Source organism: Haliotis rubra, unplaced genomic scaffold (assembly GCF_003918875.1).
Source record: "Haliotis rubra isolate DU_JTF1 unplaced genomic scaffold, ASM391887v1 Scf1192, whole genome shotgun sequence".
NCBI lineage: Eukaryota > Metazoa > Mollusca > Gastropoda > Lepetellida > Haliotidae > Haliotis > Haliotis rubra.
Window position 1 is genome coordinate 17,938 of NW_025765106.1, and position 20,111 is coordinate 38,048.

The 20,111-nt window shown below is 42.8% G+C and overlaps 1 protein-coding gene across 1 annotated transcript; it reads right to left on the reverse strand.

The window, feature by feature from the left end:
* Nucleotides 1-459: 459 nt before the first annotated feature.
* Nucleotides 460-10,684, reverse strand: LOC124261217 (inactive hydroxysteroid dehydrogenase-like protein 1). Its single transcript, XM_046695544.1, has 9 exons — nucleotides 10,462-10,684; nucleotides 9,520-9,642; nucleotides 6,890-7,000; nucleotides 6,106-6,164; nucleotides 5,546-5,590; nucleotides 4,781-4,815; nucleotides 3,530-3,611; nucleotides 2,198-2,425; nucleotides 460-1,223 (listed from the first exon to the last, which is right to left on the reverse strand). The coding sequence occupies exons 1-9, from the start codon at nucleotides 10,670-10,672 to the stop codon at nucleotides 1,071-1,073; spliced, it is 1,047 nt and encodes a 348-aa protein (XP_046551500.1). The 5' UTR covers nucleotides 10,673-10,684; the 3' UTR covers nucleotides 460-1,070.
* Nucleotides 10,685-20,111: the final 9,427 nt, after the last annotated feature.

Sequence of the window (20,111 nt, forward strand, 5' to 3'; positions counted from 1 at the left end):
GACACGCAGGTGCGCAGCAAGCCAATCTTTTTCGTGTAAGCCCGATAGGTTGCAAAGCTTCTTAATTAGACAGTATTGAGGGTTTGCCCAACCTTCTTAACAACAATCATGTGTAAGCCAGTTTTTTTTGTTGTAATGGTAGCTACGCGGTGTCAGTACCAGGCTATGCTTCCTGAACATGTAATATCCTGATATGTTTTGCTGTTGGATGCATATATGGCGGAAGGTGGTACACAAGTGAGCCTGTAACAATTTATGATCTCTTGGCAAGCACAACGACTCATTCCACTGGGAGACAAGACAGTAGTAGGTGAGTGAGTGAGTGAGTGAGTGGAGTGGAGTGGAGTGAGTGAGTGAGTGAGTGAGTGAGTGAGTGAGTGAGTGAGTGAGTGAGTGAGTGAGTGAGTGAGTGGTTTTGTTTTTTGTTGTTTGTGGTTTTATGCCACACTCAGCAATATTCCACCTATAATGCTGTATGATGGTGGTCTGTAAATAATTGAGTCTGGAACAATACAATGATTGACATCATAAACATGTATCTGTGAAAATTGGGTACGATGGTACGATTTGGGTGAATACGAGCCTGACCATGCGATTGTACTAGTCCCCTCCCGTAACAAACATGGGTTGCTGAAGACCAATTCTAAACCAAATCTTCACATGCTGAGAGGCGTAGGTGTGGGGAGATGGGGTAGAACTACCATGTGGAAGTACCTCCCAAAATAGAGGGGGTCATAGATACTCTCCACTTTACTGGAACCTGAGACCAACAATCGTCATTGTGTATGCACTGACCAAGGATTATGAGCAATTCTTGGATTGAAACTCACTGGAGTTATACTGACAGTGAAACATATAGGGGTTTACAGTAAAATAAGTCATTGCCACTGATATCAATAACCGATATCACACAATAAAACATCTCAAGAAAACAAACCAAAGCAGGAAACCAATTGTTATTCAAATATACTTCATTTGTTCATTCATTCATCATCACGACCTAGACACAAAAGTTTGCAGCAGCTCCATCTGGCACTGACATTCGACCTTGACCTTGTCAAGGAGTGACATCATGTTGGAGTGCTGCTGTCCAGCGATTGGTCACTAGGACTCTCATGTAAGTGCAGGGGGCCGCGGCGAAGAGCTTGTTCTCGAAGTGCAGTGTTGAGACGGGATGCACCCCACATCCATTGCCACTCTGGGATGAGGTTGCACAGCCAGGACTGGAACAGAAACAGTAAGATGAGAAACATTATGTGTTTTCAGGTTATAAAGGACAATTTGATGTCCTGACATGGGGGCGGTTGGGTAGCCAAATGGTTAAAGCGTTGGCTCGTCACGCAGAAGACCCGGGTTCGAATCCCCACATGGGCACAATGTGTGAAGCCCATTTCTGGTGTCCCCCGTCGTGATGTTGCTGGAATATTGCTAAAAGCGGCGTAAAACCAAACTCAGTCAGTCAGTCCTGACATGTCATTGGGGAACTGATACCATTATCAGAAGTTACAATTGGTTGGTTGGTTGCTTGCTATACACCACACTCAGCAATATTCCAGCTATATGGCGGCAGTCTGTAAATATTCGAGTCTGGACCAGACAATCCAGTGATCATCAGCATAAGCATCAATCTATGCAATTGGGATACGATGACATGAGTCAACAAAATCCAATCCCATTAGTCGTCTCTTATGACAAGCATGGGTTTCTGAAGACCAATTCTAACCCGGGTCTTCACAGGTCCCAGAAGTTACAAATGTCACAATCATGTGTGGTTAGATTTGAGGTTATCACCGAGAAATTGCTGCCCCGAAATTTCAGCTAGAACTTCCATTAGAAGGTTCCAAACAATAGCATTAGATTTCAGTTTTGAGGTTTTCAAGAGAATTTGATGCTCTGAAATTTAGATTCGAAACTGACGTCAAAAGTCAGATGCTTCAAACCGTCTATGTGCTTTCAGATTTGATGATGTAATTGAGTTTGAGATGGTGGAAACATTTATTTGTGTCATGCATACATATGTATACATATAATTTACATGCAAACACCTCTTACAAAGTCCTGTATATGGTTTTAGAATTCATTTCCATCTTAAAATATCTGGTTGTAAAATCAATGACACAAGAAAAAGCTATTATTATGTCAGATACATGTACAAGTGTACAAGTTGTTCATGATGATGATTCTGAGTGACAGGTACCTGAAAGGCATGCGGCAAGTAGCCTGATGTCCGTGCCGTGTATCCCAAGGTCTTGATGGCGTTACGTGCATACACGGACGCCGTGGGAATAAAGAGGTTGGTGTTGGACAAAGTCTCGCTGTAACGTGTCATTCTCGTCGCAACATAAAATGGCATCAGGGACTGAACGATGATGCCTTTGTCTTTGTACTCATAGTTTAGAGATCGAGCAAAATAGTCGAGAAAACTCTGAAACAGCAAGGTGTTACAGTGCTATGTGTGTATGACATCATGAATTAAACACCACATTGTACAAGACCTCACAGGCCAGAAGTATATTCCACATGCGACGATTACAATAATATCCCATCAGTTGCATTTCTATCTGAGTGATCGATGGGATTATGGTTGAATAGACTTCATGTACTTCTCAATGGATCGTATTACTGTCACGAGGTTATTGAAACTTGGAATCCAAACAGGTTCAACAGCTCTGACGTGGCTAAGGAACACAACTGTGTCACGGCTAAGGGACACAACTCTGTCATGTCTAAGGGGCACAACTGTGTCATGGCTAAGGGACACAACTCTGTCATGGCTAAGGGACACAACTCTGTCATGGCTAAGGGACACAACTCTGTCATGGCTAAAGGACACAACTCTGTCATGGCTAAGGGACACAACTCTGTCATGTCTAAGGGACACAACTCTGTCATGGCTAAGGGACACAACTCTGTCATGTCTAAGGGACACAACTCTGACATGGCTAAGGGACACAACTCTGTCATGGCTAAGGGACACAATTCTATCATGGCTAAGGGACACAATTCTGTCATGGCTAAGTGACACCACTCTGTCATGGGTAAGGGACACAATTCTGTCATGGTGGTGGTGGTGGCATTGGGTTTAAGGTCGGGCTTGCGTGTGTATGTGTATGTGCAGCTGCTTGTACTAGCCCAGACTTAAGCTGGTTTTATAGTGCTAGCCCACTGAGATACCATGCCGCAGTGAAGCATGAATACCCCACTCAGACATATTATACTGACTCCGAGCCGACCAGTCCTTGTTGTACCCAATATTGCCGAACGCCAGGCAGGGATCAACAAGTACCATATTTTAACGTCTTTTGGTATGACGCGGTCGGGGATCGAACCCACGACCTTCCGCGCTCTGGGGACGCTCTAACTGTCACTAGGGACACCACTCTGTTATGGCTACACCACGGAGGCGGTCCAATTCTGTCATGGCTAAGTGACCCAACTCTGTCATGGCTAAGGGACACAATTCTGTCAAGGCTTAGGGACCACTCTGTCATGTCTAAGAGACAGCTTTGTACAGGAAAATGCTCCCTACCTTGGTAGCAGCATACACTGTCATCTGAGGAGTGATCTGTGAGCAGGCACCAGATGATACCATGACAACAGCACCTTTCCGTCTGGAACAGAAAACAATATCTACCGGTAAACACAGTCTAAGTAAACTTAGCCTCAGTATTATTCGTTACACTGCTATACTGAGTCTAACAAAACCTTGTGGAAGGTCGCGTCAGGTAACCTTTTCAATTGACCAATCAGAACACAGCTTACCAAATAGCGAAAGTTGACATTCGCACATACCTTTTGAACTTTTACCTCGAAAAAGTTTTGTACCCAAATGATTCTGAATGCTATTTTCCGTATGATCGTTTCTGAGTGATGCACATGGAGCACGCCACAACCGTGAGTACACAGTCGCTGAAAATAGCATTTTGTCAGCATTCAAGGATGTCAGCTTGCGGAAATATTAGCTAATGATAACCATGTCAACAGAAACCCAAAAGCGTATATTCTGCAGGTCATATATCTCTGTTTTATGGGGGTTTTCATTTGTTGTGAGATCAGTGTTGGCAACTGGGGAAGAGTAAATCCATTTTGTAAGTCCCAAATAACCCGAACCATAACTAGCAGCCGTTCTGTCTGATTGGTTAAATCCGTTCAAGGTTTTGTCATCTTAGCAGTGTGTTTGATTGAATCGTAAGAATGGTTTTAATTAGACTCAGTATATAGCAGTGTAACCAATAATACTGAGGCTATGTTTACTAAGACTGTATCCCGGTAAACAATGACATTAAGAATGAGTGAGTGAGTTTAATTCTTTGAACAGTATATGTGTCATGGAACTATTGCAGCAAGGCTGCTCTATGTGGCAACAACAGGGTCTGAAGTTTTTTTAGAAAACCTGCCTGAGACAAGTACACTTTGGTAAAATCCATAAGAATGTGTATCCTGCTCACAAAACAGAATCACAAACGGGTCAATCAAGGATTCAAACTGCGGAACTTGTGTTCCTGGCACACCTAAATCACACAAACCTGTACCACTGGGCCACCAGTGACCCTCCACAACAAAGACACTTTGAGCCTACGATCATATGAACTATATAGAAATAATTATCTTGATGATGTATCCAGATATATGGATTGGCACCACAGATTATTCTACAATGATCTAAATGTCGAAACAGACATGGATAGCTTCAAGCTGTTCAGAAGCGTACTGTTTGGTTTTCTTTCTGAGTTAAAGTCTGCAGCTTTTGTTGATACAACTTCTTTCCATCCTGACATACCTTTGTACCATTTGAGGAAGAATCATGTGCGTCATCTGAAATATGAACAAGTAGAAGATATTAGTAATAACAACAAAAAGACATGGTCATCTCGCGCCACAGTGTTCTGTTCCTATTAAGTTCCTATTTTTTAAGACCGCCTCCATGGTGTAGTGGTTAGAGCATCCGCCCGGGGAGCGGAAGGTCGCTGGTTCGATCCCCGACCGCGTCATACCAAAACACGTTTAAATATGGTACTTGTTGGTCCCTGCCTGGCGCTCGGCATTTATGGGTACAACAAGGACTGGTCGGCTCAGTCAGTATAATGTGTCTGAGTGGGGTATTCATGCTTCACTGCGGCATGGTATCTCAGTGGGCTAGCACTATAAAACCAGCTTCAGTCTGGGCTAGTACAAGCGGCCGCACATACACATACACACGCATGCACGTCGTCATATGAGCAAAATATTCTCAAGCACGAAGTTAAACCCACTTTCACCTCACCTCACCTCACCTATTATTTAAACGCTACCACAACATTTATGTCCTGAAAACATTACCACATTTGGTTTCCCTATCGATAATGAGAAAATCTGGTCCCATTGGGGATACCGTGCACTAAGTCAAGAATCGCATGACAAGGGCCTTAACTCTGAAAAGAATCGTAACATGGTTTTTGTTTTCGAACTCCATCAATTTATCTCAGACCGATGTGAAAAGAAATACAAAGTTCTTGTATGCACCATCTTGTTTCCCCACCACACAGTGGAGGTATAGAACACTTACCATAGTTGCTGCTGCCACATTGACGTTAATTAGCTGCCACAGGCGCTGGAACGATACAATATTTATACACTGGTTGCTGGACACAGAATGAAGACTATCTGACAACAATACTAGCAGGAAGAGCAATAGGCTTATATAACAATTGCAATATCAGACATTTCAAATCACATTAACCACCTCTGGACCCATGAAGGTACACGTTAGAATTGATCTTCGGAAACCTCTGCTTGGTCTATCGATTTCATGTCACTGCGCAAAATTTGGTTTTGCTGCAATTCTTAGATTTTGTGTGAGTGAGCAATTCGTCTGTCTCAAATGAAATCAAAAGGACAATACACACTTCCAACATTTGTCATATATACGTGATCTTTCACCTACCCACTGCCAAACTATTTTGAGAGGTTACTTATCGATGGTTCCATAACAAAACTCAACCCCAGTCATTCATCCCCAAATCTTCACTGACACCAAGAGATTGTGTTCAGTTTTGTCAAGGTTTTGTCTTGAGAGTCACACTATCATACACAAACTGTTTGTACACCTTAACCCGTCGTACTTACTTCACGAGGAACGTCAAGGAAGTATTGAGGAAAGTCGTACATTACACCCACATTATTTACTGAAAAGAAAAATATTCTGAATATAGCGAGTGAGTTAATATTTACCGTCACATCGGCAATATCTCAGCCATATCGTGATGACTGACTAAAGTATGCCCTTAGGTAACTATCATGGTAATTGGACAAATTCAGGTATTTCACATTTTTTTTATATTCAGGAATATATGTGCTCAGCTAAATAGAAGTAAAAAAAATACTGCTAACCATTTCAAATAATTTTAATAAACAGCAAAATATTATATTCTAAGATATGAAATGGGAGTTTTGTAGTGAGTGAGTGAGTTTAGTTTTACGCTGCTTTTAGCAATATTCCAGCAATATCACAGCGGGGACACCATAAATGGGCTTCACACATTGTACCCATGTGGGGAATCGAACCCGGGTCTTCGGCGTGACGATCAAACGCTTTAACCACAAGGCTACCCCACCGCCCGAGTTTTGTAGTAGATGAGATAATATTACTTCACTTTGGCTGATGGACTTCAACAGAAGAGACAACTCACTCGATACAGTACAGTTTACTATTGGCCTCCACTACATGAGACAATGTTACTCTCTTTGACAAGCATGTTTTACATGAGGAGACAATGTTACCTCAGACATCCTAGAGATCACACTAGGGAGCTAGTCAGCACTTCACATGGCAGTGACGTTGGCAAAGAATCACACATTAAATGTACATGTTAATAAATGTTTCATTGATATTTTGACAATCAAACCTGACCTAATATTCCGATATTTTTATCTTTAATTCCTTCTTCAATTTTCTTATATGTGTCCGTGGTATTGTTGAAGTCCACGGCGATGTAGCAGGTCTCCACTTGAAACTGCTCCCCTGGAACAAGAGTAAGCCGGGATTAATGCCACAGTGAGGTGAGGTGAAATTGGGTTTAATGTCGTGCTTGAGAATATTTCGCTCATATGACGACGTGCATGCGTATGTATGTGTATGTGCGGCTGCTTGTACTAGCCCAGACTGAAGCTGGTTTTATAGTGCTAGCCCACTGAGATACCATGCCGCAGTGAAGCATGAATACCCCACTCAGACACATTATACTGACTCTGAGCCGACCAGTCCTTGTTGTACCCATTAATGCCGAGCGCCAGGCAGGGACCAACAAGTACCATATTTTAACGTCTTTTGGTATGAAGCGGTCGGGGATCGAACTTGCGACCTTCCGCTCTCTGGGCGGACGCTCTAACCACTACACCACGGAGGCGGTCTTAATGCGACAGTGATAAGTTATATCATGGATCTCATAAATCATCAGGCCTTGGTGGTTGTTTGGTTTGTTGTTTAACGCCGCACTTAGCAATATTCCAGCTATATGGCGGCAGTCTGCAAATAATCAAGTCTGAACCAGAAAATCCAGTGATCAACAGCATAAGCATCAACCTAGGCAATTGGGATATGATGACATGTGTCAACCAAGTCTGCGAGCCTGACCAAGTCAGTCGCCTCTTACAACAAGCATGGGTTGCTGAAGATCAGTTCCAACCCGGATCTTCACGGGTTCAGGCCATAGTGATACAGGTTGTACACCTCCACTACCAAGCCATGACAGAGGAGAATAGCACTGACAAACCAATATTCACAAGTCAATGGGAACTTAAAAATTCCTTATTCCTGTTACTATATTTATATCTTATGCTATGATAATGGAGTTACAATTTAGCTTGACTAATGAGTGTTAGCAAAGTCCAAACAAAATTGTGTACAAATCGAACATCAAGGTTATACCCAACAAGGCAACTGCCATGGTGATTTTGGTTGATTGCAGAGCAGGTGTACATTGAACTGGGCAATGACAGTGATTTTCCATATCTTTTTACGTCTTTAATCAAGATTTTCAGAGGACATGATGAACTTCAAAAGGTAAGAGCCATTAATTTTCAATAACTCTCATCTTGACTGGGCTCTGCCATTTCATTTGAAGCAAATGCAAGCAATATGACTGGTCATTTAGAGCTACATAGAAGGGACATAACTCATAACAGCCACTGACAGCACAAAATTACAGCCTAGCTCATCAAAGGTGGACACTGGATTTTCACTGTCAGTTACTGTTACCTCCCTTGTCTCAGGAAGATGTCTTACGACAGATACAACTGGAGATTAGTCCAGTGGGGTCTCATTCGTCACCACTCGGCCCTTTCCGTAACCTCCAAAAAGATTTGTCCCTGTCTCGATGCTTGTTATGTGCGAAAATACGACAAACCAATCAGAACGCACGTAATTGTTGCGGTGCTTTGATAAAAATAATCCCAATTACTTAAATTGTTATGGCATTTTGTTATAAAATTGCTTAAAAAATCATGAAAAATATCTATCGTCATATTGAAGGTACTAAGAATGTAGCTAACAGAATTGTGCTGTCTAATGTGAAGTTTTAGATAAGAATCAAGCGATTGACGGTGAGAGATTCAAATACACGAACGTGCGTTTGTTGACATAACGGCTCCACTGGTCCAAATGAGTGTATTTCTGACGATCTTGAAGCCCATTTCTGGTGTCCCCCGTCGTGATATTGCTGGAATATTGCTAACAGCGGAGTAAAACCAAACTCAGTCAGTCAGTCTGATGATCTTGCGGGCTTGTTGTGATGATTGTATGTGCGCTTCCAACAGTTTCAGGAAATGTAATTATACATCGCTACCAGTTTCAAAACAATAATATTATATCTGTATGTAACTAATCAACTTTAATCTTTAACATTGGGCATATATTTCACATCTTTGGGAATATTTTAGTTTGACTTTTTGGGGGGGTCACTCATATATTTTTCAGCGAATTCAATTAAAATTCTACTTGGGGTATGATAGCAAGGTTATATGTATGTTCAGTTTGAGAAATATTTTAAAGTCATTTTTGAATTTCTGCTTTAGGACTTAATGTAGCAGTGTATTTTTATAAATTTTATTTGCATATTCAATACAACAAATCCCACATGTGATTATTAAACCCTTTTCAGAAATATAATTGGAAATATAAGGTGAACATCTGGTAATAATTTTTCGTCAGAATATGTCTTTAACAAATAGGTTTTTCTCCTTCTTTTAGTTGTATCAAGGAGGTTTAATTCTTTAAAATGAATAAGCAAAAACAAAAATAGCAATACAATGTATGAGTACTTCGGTGATATTACGTACCATCGGAATCAAACAGGAATAGAGTTATCATTCCTATTTAAAGTAGTTTTGATGTTCATACGCCAATATGAAATCCTTCCAGAGGGGCATGAGTCACTATTCGGCTTGTACCGGAATAACACGATTGGTCACGAATGGTGGGGTCTCTCACCCACCCCTTCACCCTTTACCTCTACACCAAGGGTGGGTCCCCGATAGTCTTACCTATTTCTGTCGCGGCCTTCTCTAGTCTCTTCTCGCCCCTGCTGATGAGGACAATGTTGAGGCCCCGACTGGCCAGTTCCTGAGCATAAGCACGTCCAATTCCTTCACTGCTACCCGTCACCACTGAAACAAACATGGATGAAATGTGTCAGGGAGTTGTCATGGATTTGAAATAAGAGCACCCATCAGACAGTGAGTATGGTTTTACACCGCTTTTAGCAATATACCAGCTATATCACGGCGGGGGTCATCAGAAATGGGCTTCACACATTGTAACCATGTTTAGAATCAAACCTGGGTCTCCTGGGCAAATGCTTTAACCACTAGGCTACCTCACCGCAAATATTCGTTATTGTGTATGCTCGTTTCTTATATAAAGCAATCAAATGCATCTCATACAATAGAAAGTCAGTTTCCATAAAGCAAATGGTCTTGTACTAGGGTACTTTTCTGTATTCTGATTTTGGCAGGGGTACATTTCTGCATAGCTTCAGGTTCATGTTCATATCATCTGAAGAAGAAAATTTTCTCGAAAATTTGGTCATCTTCGATAACCTAAAAGAATTATTTTCATCTTTAAAATTGATTAAAATCATGACTTAACTAGACTTCCTTCCTGAAGCAGGTTACTTATGTCTAAACATATAATTTAATTATAATTAGAACTACAATTTCTGTAAGACCTTTCACATCAAAGTCAACTGAAAACTGATGAAATATTTAGGCCTGCCTAAATTTAGTGCTTATCTTCTGCTTATGGTCAAAGGGGAACAACTCGTGGCTTTTGATCATTCTTATCTCCAAGAAACCCACAAAAGGTTACCCTACATTCACACAGTGTCACAAATTATGTCACGGAATTACATTAATCCAATCTGTCTACACACAAATATGTATTAATATAAAATATCTAAACGCGATTCGTTGCACTCAGAAATTCACCTGCCCAAGGTCCGAACTCCTTCCGAAGGTCCCACTGTCCTCCGAGCTGACTGAGCACGTGGTCGTTCACGACGCTGAGCAGACATCGTGTGAGTCGTATGGCTTTCCGTGCCGTATACAAGGCGCCCAGAATTGCAAACGCATCTCTTAAATGAGAGCAAGTTTTAAATATCTCCTTCAGTAACAACTGAAAACTGTCAACAGCCGCCATGTCTGAACATTACTTCCGGGGCACTGTGTCAAACCGAGTGCGCATGTTTAAAGTTAATCGAAGCGGCAGTAAAATATATCCGTCCCGAATCTTAAATGTCAGCTGATCGGGGACGCAGACTTTGACCTCAGATTCAGACTGATAAATATGTTCATTGCTAACTGTAATGTGTCGTTAATGGTCTCTTCATCTTCTACTATAACTCGGAAAAAGTGAGAAAAATCGGCTGGCGTTAAAACTCTTGTTTTGATAATATATATTTCAGTAATGTACAAAACTGTGCAATTTGCCAGTAAGCGAGCGTATGTATTTTTAGCATACGCAATAATTTACATATATGCAAATGAATAGTATTTACGTTATTCATTTCTGCTTTTTAGATTTAATTGAATTCAACCATGCACTGTAAATCTACCTAGATGTGTTCATGTGTTTAGTCAAATTCTTTATGTGTTCCTCATCGACAACCTCGACCAGCAAAAGAGCGGGTGGGGAAGAAAAATACAATAAAAACACTTATTTAATATAAAAAAAATTTTCATACATTTTAAAAATCAAGACTACTCTCAATTGTCTTTAACTTATTTTGTAAAGTAGATCGAGACGCTTCAATTTGTAGATGAAGAAAAAGCAAACCGATCTGTTTTTGCTTGGAGTGTAAAAGGACAATAGTCTTTCTTATTACACCAGGAAAGGTAGACTCGTGCATCGGGACGTCAAGGCCTAAGGTTAAAACTTAAGGACATAAGGTAACCTACCTTAGCGGTAAGGTTGTTTTGTACAACGGGACCCAGAGCATTAAATTTTAGAAACTTGGCATGTGTGTGTGTGTGTGGGGGGGGGGGGCAGAAGAATTAAAGGGGCAGTCTGACTAAGTGAGTGAGTCTAGTTTCACGTCTCATTTTAACTGTATACCCGCAATATCACGGCGGGGGTCAGCAGAATGGGCTTCGTACATTGTATCCATGTGGGGAATCAAACCCGGGTCTTCGGCGTGACGAGCGAACACTCCTGGACAATCTAAGCAACGATAAATGAAATCGAGAAATTGATCATATGCATCACTCCACACAAGGTCCATATACCATAACAGTAGTGCCGAGGTGATATTGCTGGAATTTTGCAAAAGCGGCGTAAAAACCAAACTCACTCACTCATAACAGCAGTTAGTTACTCATGCTATCAACGACTAGTTTGCCCGACACAGACACGACATTGTCTGGACCGCCCTGATATATCCGTGAGATTGTCCTGAAACAACATTGAGCCATGTAGTCGTATAACATCTGTTATTTCTATCTGTACAATTCTAAAATCAAATTAACATTGCAGGTAATGTTAGTCAATACATATCCCACTTCTAGAATTGTCTTCGGATAGGAAATAAAGAAATGTCCTCAGCTCATGAAAATGTACCAACGAGAACAATACCTCTAAGTTTATTTGATCCAATGGTTGACTTTCATTTGAAAATATCTTAAGTTAGCAACATCACATGTTCAAAATTAATTGTACTGGTAATTTGTCAGGACTAACTGTACGTGGTTTCATTTTGTTAAAATATAATTTGATTTAAAACTTTTGAGAATTGCAAAGTATGTGTTCACATAAATCTCAACTGCTGCCGCGGTCATTTTATCATTGTAGATCAATAAATTCGTTTTGTTTTGGCAGAAATGTACACCATTTCAAGCATGTCAGGATTATGTGGTTACAAGTCATTTCTTGCCGAAGCCTTCCTTGACCAAATGTATTTTCACAAAAAAACGCACAACCACAGATTACTCTTTTCAACCGCAATGAGTGATGACTCAATAGACATAATCAAATTTAACAAAAGTTAATTCAATTTTAAAATACATGAAACATAAATCGGTATAGTTTATTTTGCCCCTCAGTATACACTGTAAATGATTTACGTCCAAACACAAACTTTGGACTTTAAATTAGAGCATGGCAGCACTCTTTACCGCCCCCGGAGCGTCGTTCGGCTGGGGGAAATTTAGCTTTGGGTTCAAGCGTCTAATAATGCTCAGAAAACAGCCATAAAGAGTCCTGGCACATTGCCAGGATGGAATATACTGGCAGTCAACTTATGCATTAATATGACAATTAAATTTTCAAAACTGAAATTACTACCAAAATCGTTTCATCGTACATCATTATATTTTTTTTCGGGAATTGAAAAAGATTCTTAATTCTGAAAGGAGAGCAATTAGCCATCCCACTTTGGCAAAGGCAGTGCGAGGAGTTATCAGCTGTGTCACTGCGTGCAGGAAATTTGAAGGCTCCATGCACTGCGTGTATCCAATGTGTTGAATCGAACCCAAGTGGTTGACATAATGGGTCGACGCTGATACCACTGAGATAGACCAACACTAATTTAATAACTGTAAAGATCGGGTTAGAATTCATCTTCAGCAACTTCAGCGTAAGAGGCGGATTGTCAGGCTCATCATATCCCATTGCATAGATCGATGCTCGGCATGCTGTTGATCACTGGATTGTCTGGTCCTGACTCGATTAATTACACGTCGCCGCCATATAGCTGGAATATTGCTGAGTGCGGCGTAAAACTAAACTCATTCACTCTATTTTAATGCTGAGCGTCAAAATAGGTTGTAGTATTTCTCAGTCGGAATAATGGCTGATAAAGTAACAGTTGTGAACGACATATATCATCTCGTGCAGAGTGGAATAGGTCGTGAAATTGTTTAGCTTCATTTAAACATACCGCCTCCGTGGTGTAGTGGTTAGAGCGTCCGCCCGGAGAGCGGAAGGTCGCGGGTTCGATCCCCGGTCGCGTCATACCAAATGACGTTAAAATATGGTACTTGTTGGTCCCTGCCTGGCGCTCGGCATTAATGGGTACAACAAGGACTGGTCGGCTCGGAGTCAGTATAATGTGTCTGAGTGGGATATTCATGCTTCACTGCGGCATGGTATCTCAGTGGGCTAGCACTATAAAACCAGCTTAAGTCTGGGCTAGTACAAACAGCCGCACATACACATACACACACATGCACGTCGTCATATGAGCGAAATATTCTCAAGCACGACGTTAAACCCAATTTCACCTCACCTCACCTCATTTAGGCGGTGTCATGGTAACTTCCAACCGCCTATTTTCAGACAAATGGTTAGTCTGTCTCACAGTCCATGGACCGCATTATTTTGACTAATTCTGCTTATTTTCCAGCTTCAAATGCTATATTTACTAGAGGTTTGTACCTGCACTGTTGCTATTTTAAGGGTGAGTATGACATGACCCTGTCGACCTGCATAATTTAAGAAGCAAGGAAATGTTTCTGAGAATGTTATGAACATTACGAACGAATGAACACTAGATAATGTTTCTTGCACGCTTTTATGATTTTGATGTGTGACATGCACAACATCACAGACGATGTAGGTAGTCAGTGACGAATACTTGGGGCAGGGTTAGTTTCAGGGTTACCCCGCCCTTTCCTAGCTGTTGTTTTTACACCTGATGACATTTTGTATATGTATTACCCACCATTATAACCTATTGTTCAAGTAAAATCCCTAATTGTTTACATATCGTGTTTGTGAGTTTTGGTGCGCTTTTGTGCTTACCTAGATTGCCCGATCCTCCAGTAACTTCCTAAAAGGGATTAAGTGGTCGGGCTTGCTGACTTGGTTGACACATGTCATCATATCCCAATCGTCGATCGATGTTCATGCTGTTGGTCACTGGATTGTCTGGTGCAGACTCGATTATTTACCGACCGCCGTCATATAGCTGGAATATTGCTGAATGCGGCGTAAAACTAAACTCACTCACTCACTTATGATGTGTATAACTGACAAGAGTGAGTGAATATGACTTTACACCGCTTTGGCAATATTCGAGAAGTACAACGACAGGGGGAAACATGAAACAGTGAGTGAGTATGGGTTTACGCCGCTTTTTAGCAATATTCCAGCAATATCACGGCGGGGGAGCCCAGAAATGGGCTTCACACATTGTACCCATGTGGGGAATCTAACAAGGGTCTTCGGCGTGAAGAACGGACGCCTTAATAATTAGCCACTAGGCCACCCCACCGCCCAAACAGACAATAAGTAATGGCATGCAAAGATCATCTAACCTTTGGTATAACCCGTTGTTGTGATTCCGTACCTTATTAAATAATTTAGAATATTCTGGATATTGCGAGGATGAAATGTACGTTGCTACGACGGTGGTGACCAAGCTGGATTAATCAATCCAAACGTCAACGACTACGAACACTCTACAGGGCCATTTCTCCGTCTGAATGAGGGTCCCTTAATTGCCTTAGCCTTCGATCGACTGGTATTAAAGTGCACTCGACACCCATCCAGACAGATGAATCATTCGAGTCATAAATAAGAGTCGATGTTAACAGTAAAACTAAATCAATACGGTTCTATGAACTTTACGACGTATCCGTGTTTCGTTTAACCAGACTATCAGCGGTTAGGTAGCCGCGTGGTGAAAGTGTTCGCTCGTCACGCTTTTGCGCCAGGTTCTTGTTCCACATTTATACGAGTGAGTGAATGAGTTTGATTTTACGCCGCTTTTAGCAATATACCAGCAATGTCACGGCGGGAGACACCAGAAATGGGCTTCATACATTGTACCCACGCGTGGAATCGAAATCGGGGCTTCGGCGTGACGAGCGGGCGTCTTAACCACTAGGCTACCCCAATGCCCCCTACACATTTGTACTATGCATAGAGCCGAAAGCCCTGTTTCACAAAGCGACTGTAACATTACGACTGTCGTATCTCCTATAGTTTACCATAGACTTACGACAGTCGTAGAGCTACGATCGCTTTGTGAAAAGGAACCCTGTCCCCGTGTTCCCTCCAGGACACTGATGAAATGTTCTTAAATGTAGCTAAAACTATATTCACTGAAAGGTACCACAAGGAACAGATCCGTCCAAACCTACTAGGTTGAAACAATTTTATCATAAATTATACCCAATACCTATCTTTCATTTAAGCGTATACATAACGTTATAATTAAATCCTTATGAGAAATGAAGATTGCCGGTAACGCAATCAAGGCATAATTATATTGCCAAAATTGAACCAGATTAGAATTTCATCCAGTGAGGTAGCCGACAAGTTGGGTGTTGTGGGTGACCTCGTTCCAGGTTACAATGACTGAAGCTTGCCCCGACCATATAGGTTCCCAAGGCGCTCGTCTATTGCGTGTATGGCGGCCGGTGTATTCATCCGAGCACCGACGTACAGCTCATTTATTACACGTGTCCTGTAGACGACCTCAGTCTATGAATGCATCAAACACATGTGTGGTACATATTATATAGCTAATAGGATTACAGTGTAAGTTGCTGTGGGCGTCCTCACGGTACGTAGTTCAGTAGACAGGACATGCTTTCAGGAATATAGCACTTTCATCGGAACTAATCAAGCATACATTGAGAACCGACCAGTGTATTTTATCCGGACGAAACCAAATTGGCGCAGCCTAACACAGTGAATGTAGGTATGGGACTGAAAACTGTCTTTGTTCGCGCTGATTGTCACTTGGGATCATTTCACTGTCAGACCTGACGTCGGTTCCAGTTGGAAAAGTTGTTTCTATTTTTATCTGGGCCCAGTGTTGGTCTCCAGTCAATGTGACCACTCAGTTTGACATTGACGTGTATCAAGTGATAAACAATATACGACCAAAAACGTTTCTCACATAATTTAACACAAAATTAATTTGTGGATGGCGGTGATACATATACGGCATTATTCTTATACAAATATTTGTAAAGTGCAAATATCCAGCTCAGCTGCTCCAAGGCGCTTTGTTTTTCCCTCGGTCATTGAATGTCAATCTCAAGCGGCATATCGTATAATCAATCTCAACTCCCTGGGGATCATACATGGGAATGCATATAGACATGAGTGGGTGGGAGTAGGGTTTAACGCTGCTTAGAGCAATAATCGAGTGACGTAACGTCGAGACTACTTAATGTGAAGGAAAGCCCGAAGTGATGCAAGTCACAGATGTTTTCCACCTTAGTGCTGACAGTATTAGAAACATATTGGGGCCAACTAGGATTGGGAACATCAATCACCGATTTTTGGCGTGCACAAGGGACGCAACTCTGCACGGCACATTGCGGCGCCTTAAAATACTTGGACAACCGTGTCCACATTTTCATGGTACTCAGTATGTGATTGAGTCGATGTGTATGTCTGTAACTGCCGCTTATGCCAGTCCGAGGTTCGAATTCCCAAGTGGGAAGCAGTGTTCGCCAACCTCGGGCTCGCTATAATGATGTTGACTGCCATGATGTTGACTGCCACATACATTGTCCGTACAGTAAGGCGAAGAGGAAACCCCACAGCCTACCTTCTGATTCCAAAGTTCCATGCACAAATACATCGATAATGGAATGGCATTCCGTCTTTTGTTTTGGCCGATGTGTCATGTTATGAGGTATTTCATATCATGTAATCAAACATAACATACTATTAGTACAATTTCACTTCCAGCAAAGTTAGTACGTTCTTGAAGACAGGTGTTACTTCTAGGCTGGTGCTCATAAGGGACCAGGAAAAAAAATTATGCGTAATTTGTCTAGCATATTACATATGGGGCAGGTCATGGCGCACTTGCAACAGCGATAGTCTGCCCCAGTGTTGGACCAGTTGTTAACCAACGCTTAGTCTCTGACATAAATAACTATAACTAAAACAAATAACTCTCCTTTAAATTGAAAAGGAGTTCAAGGGAGATGGAGAGTCAGAGACGAAAAACATTGTGGTTACACGTGCTGGGGTCATTATCAATTAAAATACAAATTCTTCAATCATCAGATAAAGGTTTAAATGACAGGTTTATTTATTGTCCCTCTTGCCAAGCTGTACATGTCTTTTCTCATTGGAGTCGGATATTAAACCTTAGTCATAGTCCCATTGGGACTCAGGCTGCCAATTGCAACAGTGACAGTAGACGTATGTAGACTTCAAAATGCAACAGTGACGGTCAGCACCAATACTGGACCACTTCCAACAGTGACGGTCTGCAACAATACTGGACCACTTCCAACAGTGACGGTCTGCACCAATACTGGACCACTTCTAACAGTGACGGTCTGCACCAATACTGGACCACTTGCAACAGTGGCGGTCTGCACCAATACTGGACCACTTGCAACAGTGACGGTCTGCATCAACACTGGACCACTTGCAACAGTGACGGTCTGCATCAACACTGGACCACTTGCAACAGTGACTGTCTGCACCAATATTGGACCACTTCCAACAGTGACGGTCTGCACCAATACTGGACCACTTGCAACAGTGACGGTCTGCACCAATACTGGACCACTTGCAACAGTGACGGTCTGCACCAATATTGGACCACTTGCAACAGTGACTGTCTGCACCAATACTGGACCACTTGCAACAGTGACTGTCTGCACCAATATTGGACCACTTCCAACAGTGACGGTCTGCACCAATACTGGACCACTTCCAACAGTGACGGTCTGCACCAATACTGGACCACTTGCATCAGTGACGGTCTGCACCAATACTGGACCACTTGCAACAGTGACGGTCTGCACCAATACTGGACCACTTCCAACAGTGACTGTCTGCACCAATACTGGACCACTTCCAACAGTGACGGTCTGCACCAATACTGGACCACTTGCAACAGTGACTGTCTGCATCAACACTGGACCACTTCCAACAGTGACGGTCTGCACCAATACAGACCACTTGCAACAGTGACGGTCTGCAACAATACTGGACCACTTGCAACAGTGACGGTCTGCACCAATACTGACCACTTGCACCAGTGACGGTCTGCACCAATACTGGACCACTTCTAACAGTGACGGTCTGCACCAATACTGGACCACTTGCAACAGTGACGGTCTGCATCAATACTGGACCACTTCCAACAGTGACGGTCTGCACCAATACAGACCACTTGCAACAGTGACGGTCTGCAACAATACTGGACCACTTGCAACAGTGACCGTCTGCACCAACACTGGACCACTTCCAACAGTGACTGTCTGCACCAATACTGGACCACTTGCACTAGTGACGGTCTGCACCAATACTGGACCACTTGCAACAGTGACTGTCTGCACCAATACTGACCACTTGCACCAGTGACGGTCTGCACCAATACTGGACCACTTCCAACAGTGACGGTCTGCACCAACACTGGACCACTTCTAACAGTGACGGTCTGCACCAATACTGGACCACTTGCAACAGTGACGGTCTGCACCAATACTGGACCACTTCCAACAGTGACGGTCTGCACCAATACTGGACCACTTGCAACAGTGACGGTCTGCACCAACACTGGACCACTTCTAACAGTGACGGTCTGCACCAATACTGGACCACTTGCAACAGTGACGGTCTGCATCAATACTGGACCACTTCCAACAGTGACGGTCTTCACCAATACTGGACCACTTGCAACAGTGACCGTCTGCACCAACACTGGACCACTTCCAACAGTGACCGTCTGCACCAACACTGGACCACTTCCAACAGTGACGGTCTGCACCAATACTGGACCACTTCCAACAGTGATGGTCTGCAACAATACTGGACCACTTGCAACAGTGACGGTCTGCAACAATACTGGACCACTTGCAACAGTGACGGTCTGCACCAATACTGGACCACTTGCACCAGTGACGGTCTGCACTAATACTGGACCACTTGCAACAGTGACGGTCTGCACCAATACTGGACCACTTCCAACAGTGACGGTCTGCACCAATACTGGACCACTTCGCAACAGTGACGGTCTGCACCAATACTGGACCACTTGCACAGTGACTGTCTGCACCAATACTGGACCACTTCCAACAGTGACGGTCTGCACCAATACTGGACCACTTGCAACAGTGACTGTCTGCACCAATACTGGACCACTTCCAACAGTGACTGTCTGCACTAATACTGGACCACTTGCAACAGGGACGGTCTGCACCAATACTGACCACTTGCACCAGTGACGGTCTGCACCAATACTGACCACTTGCACCAGTGACGGTCTGCACCAATACTGGACCACTTGCAACAGTGACGTTCTGCACCAATACTGACTACTTGCAACAGTGACTGTCTGCACCAATACTGGACCACTTGCAACAGTGACGGTCTGCACCAATACTGGACCACTTGCAACAGTGACTGTCTGCACCAATACTGGACCACTTGCATCAGTGACGGTCTGCACCAATACTGGACCACTTGCACCAGTGACGGTCTGCACCAATACTGACCACTTGCACCAGTGACTGTCTGCACCAATACTGGACCACTTCCAACAGTGACGGTCTGCACCAATACTGGACCACTTGCAACAGTGACTGTCTGCACCAATACTGGACCACTTGCAACAGTGACGGTCTGCACCAATACTGGACCACTTGCACCAGTGACG

Excerpts from the sequence above, each read along its gene's own strand:
- LOC124261217 (XM_046695544.1), bottom strand. The coding sequence starts at position 10,672 with ATGGCGGCTGTTGACAGTTTTCAGTTGTTACTGAAGGAGATATTTAAA. Across the intron at positions 7,001-9,519 it reads GAAGGCCGCGACAGAAATAG|GGGAGCAGTTTCAAGTGGAG; the intron begins GTAAGACTATCG and ends CTCTTGTTCCAG. Across the intron at positions 3,612-4,780 it reads CTTCCTCAAATGGTACAAAG|ACGGAAAGGTGCTGTTGTCA; the intron begins GTATGTCAGGAT and ends TTTCTGTTCCAG.